Source organism: Chenopodium quinoa, unplaced genomic scaffold (genome assembly GCF_001683475.1).
Source record: "Chenopodium quinoa cultivar QQ74 unplaced genomic scaffold, ASM168347v1, whole genome shotgun sequence".
Taxonomy (NCBI): domain Eukaryota; kingdom Viridiplantae; phylum Streptophyta; class Magnoliopsida; order Caryophyllales; family Amaranthaceae; genus Chenopodium; species Chenopodium quinoa.
In genome coordinates, this window is record NW_018745470.1 from 796360 (window position 1) to 804588 (window position 8229).

The window sequence follows — 8229 nt, forward strand, 5'->3', positions numbered from 1 at the left end:
ACATTTAGAATGAGAACAACCAGGTAATCCCGAATAAAATAACAGGTCAATACCTACCGTAAAAATTTAAAACACACATAACAATTTTATTGAACATTCGAAAGTCTCAACATTAACAATAAACTAAAATAAAACATCTTGATGTCTTCAAAAAAAATTAAACAACTTGATAATATCTCTAATAGCTGACATTCGGATCCCAATCGATAATGGTAGGCATTCTCTCGAATATGCTAACCTCATAACTATCAGTAGCTCTTGCAACATCACCCGGCTGATATGTCCTTGGCATTAACTGTATTAAGAAGTCAACAAACCCACCCCGTTTAATAATTGTAGGATGGTCAGTGACATTAGGAAACGCTTCCCTCCTCATCTACATCATGTCCATCCAAACCGTAAGTTTTCTCCTCAGCGAGTTCAAGTTCATTGAACATACGTTTGGGTCTTCCCCTTCCCTTTTTTTTGACAAACTTTTGCTCTATAATAATATCTTTTTCCTTAGGGACTGTTTTTTCTTTCTCAACCTCCAAAATCATCTTTGTCAGTTTGTCCTTTAGTGAAATTGATCGATCATAAGAGGTAGACACCATTCTACAAAGCTGGTTGCTCAATGCACTTAGAAATGCAAAGCGTCCATTTGATGATGACTGATCGTTTGCCTTCTTTAGTTGAAATTGCTTGTAATTATCAGAAAGATGCAGCTTTGCTCTAATTTTCCATCTTCGGAGTATTACACCCGCTGGTAGCTCAACCATTCCATAATGTTTCATGCATTCAAACATATGTCGACATGGAATCCCTATTAACTCAAGTTTCATGCAACAACAGACCATCGATTGTAGTTTCTTGTTGAAACAAACAACGTACTTACACTCTTTCACCACCACACAGTCATTTAACCAAAAAGTAACAGAAGGCCCATCAACATGCATTTCGTCTTCCTCCATTTTAGTAACTATGTGCCTTGATTCATAACCGAGTTCCTTACAAAACAAATTGTAAGCGTTCCTTGTGTAAGTTCGCGCAGCTTGGGTTTTTATTTCAGTCAAGACACCACCAATAACAGGGAACTTGTGTGTGGAGATGTAATCATCTTGATCTTCTTCAAACCTTATATGTTCTAGAACTTGATCATACAGCTCAACAAACCGGTACAACATTATTTTTGATGTTATGACCGTTTTCAGTGAGCTATTCATGGACTCACATCGTTGGGTGCTTCTCATTCCTGCAGTCACAAATTAATTATAGAATGCTATTTAAAAAATGGTTCATGGGATTAGGTAATGACCATTTTAATTATTATTGAAAACATATAAATATAGTTTTAAATATGCATTCATAAATCATTTTTTAGGTAATGACAAATTATAATTAAAAAAATGATACGGACCATAAAGGTTATTTATACACACATTATGTAAAATATCAGTCATAACATTTTTACTCGATTTTCCTCTCAACTGACATACAAAATGATTCATGTATTTTTAGGTTATTACCTATTATCAATCCTGTGAATACAAATAATTCTAATTACACTTACCTGCATAAAAATGTCCAACCATAAAAGCCTCAGCCCACTTGCTTTTGACACTATAAAGATCTTTTGCCCACTTTTTATCTCTGACTTTAGGGTATGCTTTCATTAAATCTTCCCACGCCTCCTCGAACTCAGTTGGTGTCCGAGCTCTGTCCACGCATTTCATGAACCCATTACAAAACCGCCTATTTGTGTGGCCTTTGATGTTACGCATTAGATGCCAAAGACATAGTCTGTGATGAGCCTTTGGAAATAATTCTTCAATTGCGCTTGTCATAGCCTTGTCCCCATCTCTGACAACAGTATGGGGAGTGACACCGCCACCAGCCTTTTTTAACTGTTTTAACACCCATATGTAGGTATCTGTTTTTTCGTTTGTTACAAGAGCAACACCGAATGGCACAGTCTTTCTGTGATGGTTCACATTAACAATGACAACAAAGGGTTTTTGGTATGCGTTGACTTTGTAAGTTGTGTCAAATGCAATTACAGACCTGAACGCCTTGTAATCCCCTTGACTAATCCCATGACACCAAAACATTCTTTCTATCCCATTTTTTGGATGACGAGTATATCTAAAGAAAAAATTAGGGTCTGAAGCTGTTTTACCAAGAAAATATGTTAAGACGGTTTTGGTATCACCGTCTTTTATCTCTTCTTTCTTGAACTTCTCACAAGCATTATACATATCTTTCTTTAAGAATCCTACTCCACGTAATCCCCCAGCATTACGTGCAATATTTCTCATAGTGATAGATGGTTTCACTCCAAAATCAATCAAAGACTTCATATAAATTTGATCGGCTTCACTAACATCTTTGAATGTCATGTATATTTCAATTCAAATAAAACAGTTACAATTGATGCTCGATTAATCGATTACTTTATTTATAATTATATTTGTTTTAAACAGAATTTAAAACCGACCTTTCAATATAAACCTGGTTCATGGGGATTAAGGCATGGTTATGCTCAGCCACAAAACTTTTCACATACCACGAATCTTTAAGGTGATCCCATTTGAAATTAATCACTGCAGTACAACTGCATCGAGTAATTGGTTTTTCCTTACGCTTCCTATCAGGTCTGAGAAGGTGTTTCGCTTCTCGGATACCCTCTCTATTGCACCAAATGATTTGTGAGGTCGGATGGCCATCAAGTTTGCTTAATCTTGTATGCTTACGCCATATTCAAAACCCCGTACACTTGGCATACATCTTGTAAAAATCAATGCATGTTTGAAGATCTTTGAATGATAATCGTTGCATGTCTTCAAATGTAAAATCCTCTAATCTCTTGTCAATTTCTTCCCAAACTTCTAGACCTTTAAACGCTTTTGGCATCTTATAGTTGTCAGTTTCTGATTCATTATTGTCATCATCTTCATTGTTATCCTCATCTCCATCATTTTCATCTCCATTGCCACCATGTCCATCGCCCTCATCTCCATTGCTATCATCTCCATTGCTATCATCCTACATAATATAGGTCATGTATTTATAGTAAGATAGTGTTGTTTAGCTGTACATAGTTTATTAAAATATAAAGTAATGACTAATATAAATATAGGACAATTCCATAGTCGTAAACTTAATTAATACCTGAAGCCCTCGAATCTCAATAATCTCTTGATTATTTGTCTTGTGGAAAGATTTTCATATACAACAACAATGAATTAGACGTCATTAAATGGCCTATAAATTGTGTTTTCGTCTGATAAGTTCTTTGGGTAAAAAAAATAATTTTTGCAACAACACATACCTTAGAATCACAAGAAAGTTGTTGTGTATGAGTTTCATCTGCATCAGAAACGTCGTCTTCTACGAAAAAATCCATTATGAGCTTAAAACCTCAAACTAAAAAAACAATGTAACACGGTGTTCTTAATGAATATTTGAGTCTATAAATTTAAATTTTGAGTAGGAAAGTGATCTGAGTATTAAAGGAAATATTTTTGGTAACTAAATAAAATAAGATATTATTTGGAAAAATATATAATATTCCATGGTAGTAGTAACTAAAATAAGATATTAGTACAATCAATACCACTTTGTGCGTTAGTGGTTATCATTTTAGCTTTTTTTTGTTACCAAAAAGGAAAAAAAAGAAATTAAATTCAAAAAAATAACTACCTTTTGTAAATCGTGGAACAAAGTACGAATATAGTATATTTAATGATTTTCAAATATTATCCTTTATGTTAGTAACTTCACATTTATTCACCCTATTATTTTTTTCCAATAAAAAAGATGTAATATATGTTTGATCAATATATAAGGTTTGACTATAATATATTACGAAGTTTATTCAAACCCAAACAAAATATTGAAATTTATTAAACCACGGACCCCTAAAAATATGATTGATTTCAATTTTATCACGTATGAGAACATCAATATGTAGTTAAAAATGATATTGTTGGTCAATACCAATTCCATTTTTATCAAGTATGAGAAAATAAATATGTAGTAAAAAATGTTAGTGTAGGTCAATACCAATTTTAATTTATCAAGTATGAATAAATATTAGTTGTGGATATTTAATTTTTTTTATTTGCATATATATCTTTACCATATTTAAAGGATATGTGGTTGAATATTATAATTGTTTTTTCTTTCTTTTTATTAAAAAAAAACAAGTTGAAAAGCAAAAAAAATTACAACCGTCAAAATTAAATTTCACACATTTACCAAGGGCGGTTACTATTCACTTTCTCTCTCTATTGCACTTTGTCTCTCTATTTCCCTTTCTCTCTCTATTTCCCTTCATCATTAAGCATTCAACTTTGATAAACAATGGTGTCGGAGCCGGGCGACATCGACGGCAACCTTTTCGAACTTAAACCCACACAAGCGTTGTAAGTTCTATACAACCATACTTACTGTAATTTAAGTAAATTGTGTACTTGCATTTCGGTTTTTGCATGCGTTTTCTATATTAACTATTTGCAATTTCAAAATTTAGCCAAATAATGATGTAAAGTATTATGTGGAAACTAAATTGGGTTCTTAGGTAATTTATTAAAGATTATAATTAGTTGTTGGATGGGTTAATTTTACGAATAATGATGTCAAATTAGTAGTGATTCCGAACTATAATTGGATCATTTGGGTTTTTAATTTTTTTAAGGTGTTGATGAATATAATAAAATTATGTAAAGTGTGTGAATGTATATGTTACTTGATTGGAAGAGTGTGGTTAATTTCATTGCGATGCATAGATTACAATTTTACTTGAATTTTGTATGTAGTGTTATTTGTCTAGAATTATACAACTTTTTAAATTTTTTATTTTTTGGTCACTTTAATTTTAAGATTGTTCGAGTGCATTGGTTATGAATTTTTGTTACCCACTTTAAATTGTATTGAGTAGAAAATAAATCTGATTTCACTCTAAAAATGTGAAAGCAGAAACAAGTATAAGAATGTCTTCCCGAAAGAGAAAGGCAACTCCAAGTTCTGCTCCTGCTCCTACGCAAGAGAAGAAACTTAAACCATATCCTGTTAGAAGTTCAACAAAAGCAAAAACAGGGGTACGTTTTATATATTTTGATTGTCCTCATGTCTTCATTGGACATTCCCTATTTTGTTCTTATCATAATACCACATGTCACAATGTTTTTGTAGGCAACTTGGGAACCAATGTTCCACCTAGAGGAATTTGGTGCACTTGTTAAAGGCTTTCCAAGAGAAAAGAAGGAGAGGTTGGAGGCTTTGGGATTTGGTTTCCTTTTGCATTACAACACCAAAACAACGAGGAAATCGATGTGCAAGTGGGTTATTGATCATTTTGATCCACCCAAAAGAACTCTTGGGGTATATGGTGAAAAATTAGAAATCACACCTACCCATGTAGAGTACCTTTTGGGTTTTAAGGATCATGGGTTTGACATTGGTAGCACAGAGTTAGAGGACAAGAATGCGGTTGATGAAGCACTTCATAGGTTTACGACGCTGAAAATTAAAGGAATGGCATCTGAGCTAAAGAAAGTTGGTCATGACGATCGAAACTTTGGTGCAATAATGTTCACCATATTTCTCATGACAGCTTTAATCTGCCCAAACTTGGAAGAACAGCCACCTACATAATGGCTTCATCTGGTTATTGAAGAAGATTGTATACGTCATTGGAATTTTGCAAAATTTGTGCTAGATAGTATGGTTATTGCCATAGAAGATTTCAAGTCCCAAGAACCACAAGAGCATTTGGGTGGTTGTACTCTGCTGCTGATGGTATGTATTATGTGCATTTTAGTATGTACTGACCAATTAATGTATATGTGATTACCAAACCATAAAAATACTGTAGTATGGTAAAAAATCTTCTTGGCATGCATTATATTAGGTATTGACCAATGAGGTTATAAAAGACTACAATACCATAAAAGCTACTTTGTTTTTTAAAAAATGCTTTTGTTATGCATTTTACTAGAAATAGATTAATGAGTATATTATATTGTAGTTCTATTGGTATGTTTGTTCATTTTAGTAGGTATTGACCAATACTTATTTATGTGACTGCCAAACCATATAATATACAGTAGTGTTTCTTTTTCTTCTTGGCCTGCATTATATTAGGTATTGACCAATGAGGCTATAAAAGACTACAAAACCATAAAAGCTACTCTGTTTATAAAAAAAATGCTTTTGTTATGCATTTTACTAGGAATGGATTAATGAGTGTATTATATTGTAGTTCTATTGGTCTGTTTGTGCAATGACATGGGTGTTTACCAATACATGATTTTAAATATTATTAATACCATAACCAAAGTATGATCAAATAAGTATGGTATACTACTGTAATGTAAGTAACTAATATAGGTGTTAACCTATTAGCTTGTTAGTTATTACATAAATATTGTACAGGACAATATGCATTAGATTGTTTGTTGATGCATATACAAGCACTATTCGATGAGTATTCTCCTCGAGATGGAGATGGACTGTACAGCATCTGGAAATATGACTTGCCTAGGGTTAGAGACTGGACTGATACAAATATGAAGACTTTGCACGAATATATCAGCGGCTTATAGGATGGATACAAAACAAGTAGAGTAAGTGTCGTCCTAGATATTTTTTTTTGTTTTTTGGTTTTTGTTTTTTTATTGTTTTTTCTGTTGCGTACGTTTTTATATTTTCATTACCTACAATATATATGATAACGTTTTGTGTTGTAGTTGATGGCGGTGATTAACACGGAAAAGGCTCCACATAGCTGGAAAAAAGCCACCAGAACATATTCAAGTTGTCGAGAAAGCATTTGACGTCATTCAAGATAAGATTGGTAGATGGGGTGCTGCCATGAACGAGATGTGGAGGTTGATGGGCAGCTTTTTGGAAGACGTCTATGAAGACATGGGTATGCGAAGAAAGGGTAAAGCAAAAGTTGAAGAGGATGAGGAAAACAGTGATTATGAGACGGAATCAAACCTTGGAGCTGATGATTTTGCAAGTGAATCTGATAGTGAAAAAGAAGGTGAAGAAAGGGTTGCCTGAGGTATTCACCATATTTATGTTACTGATGTGATGTTATATACATTTATTTATGTTATATATGTATTTTTATGAAAATATGATTTAACCTATAATCCTGTGTGTCATTACAAAAATTTGTAATGTAAGGAGGCAGAAGAAGATGATGATGAAGAACAGGCAGAGGAAGAGGAAGATGAGGACGTACCATAGAAAAAACCCAAGGGTAGAAAAAAGGGGGAGACAGCTTTGAAGAAGGTATTCCATTATCATATTAATTGTTATTAATTGTTATTTATCTGTATGTATATGATCACCAAAGTATGGTATACAAATACAACGATAATGTTTTATATATGGTTTAACCTATTGTTATGTGTGTCATTACATATTTATGTTATTAGTTTGATTTGTATTGATATTATATATGTATATTTACGCGAATATGGTTTAACTTATAATCATGTTTGTCATTACATTAATATGTGATATGTCAGTTTATAACTATGTATCTGCCCTCCCTTTTCAGATGGCATCCAAGAAAGCAGCAGAAGATAATGATGACGATGAAACAGATGAAGAGGAAAACGAGGAAAAACCAAAGAAAAAAACTAAGGAGGAAAAAGGGGGAAGACTGCTTTGAAGAAGGTATTAACCATTACCATATTAATTGTTAATTATTTCTATGTATATTATCACCAAAGTATGTTATGTAAATATATCGATGGTTTCTTTATATGTGGTTTAACATATTGTCATGTTTAGCATTACATATTCATGTTAAAGGTTTTATATGTATATATATATATATATATATATATATATATATATATATATATATATCCAAATATGGTTTAACCTAAAGGAGTATATGTCATTACACATCTTTATGATATGTAATTTGTTAACTCTATGTATACTGCCCTACGTTTTCAGAAAGCGGTAGAGGCAGATGAAGAATCTGAGGAAGAAGAAAAAGATGAGGAAGCTCCAAAGCCAAAACCAAAACCAAAGGGCAAACAAGGAGCTGTGAAAAGGAAGATTGATTTTGAAGGGAAACAGGAGGAAGAGAAGAAGGGAGTTCCTGGGGCCCCCATGGAATTTAGCCCCCCCCCCCCCCCAAAAAAAAAAGGAAAGACATTGGACCAACTTGAAGAAGCGAAAGTGCGTGAAGAAAACAAAGATGCTTCAAGTGAAGACGAGGGT

General features: G+C 33.0%; 1 protein-coding gene across 1 annotated transcript; it reads right to left on the bottom strand.

Moving 5' to 3' along the window:
• Positions 1 to 353: 353 nt before the first annotated feature.
• On the bottom strand, positions 354 to 2375 carry LOC110715132 (protein FAR-RED IMPAIRED RESPONSE 1-like). The gene is made up of 2 exons (XM_021893705.1): positions 1550 to 2375; positions 354 to 1231 (listed from the first exon to the last, which is right to left on the bottom strand). Exons 1-2 carry the CDS (start codon positions 2373 to 2375, stop codon positions 354 to 356), a joined length of 1704 nt encoding a protein of 567 aa, XP_021749397.1.
• Positions 2376 to 8229: the final 5854 nt, after the last annotated feature.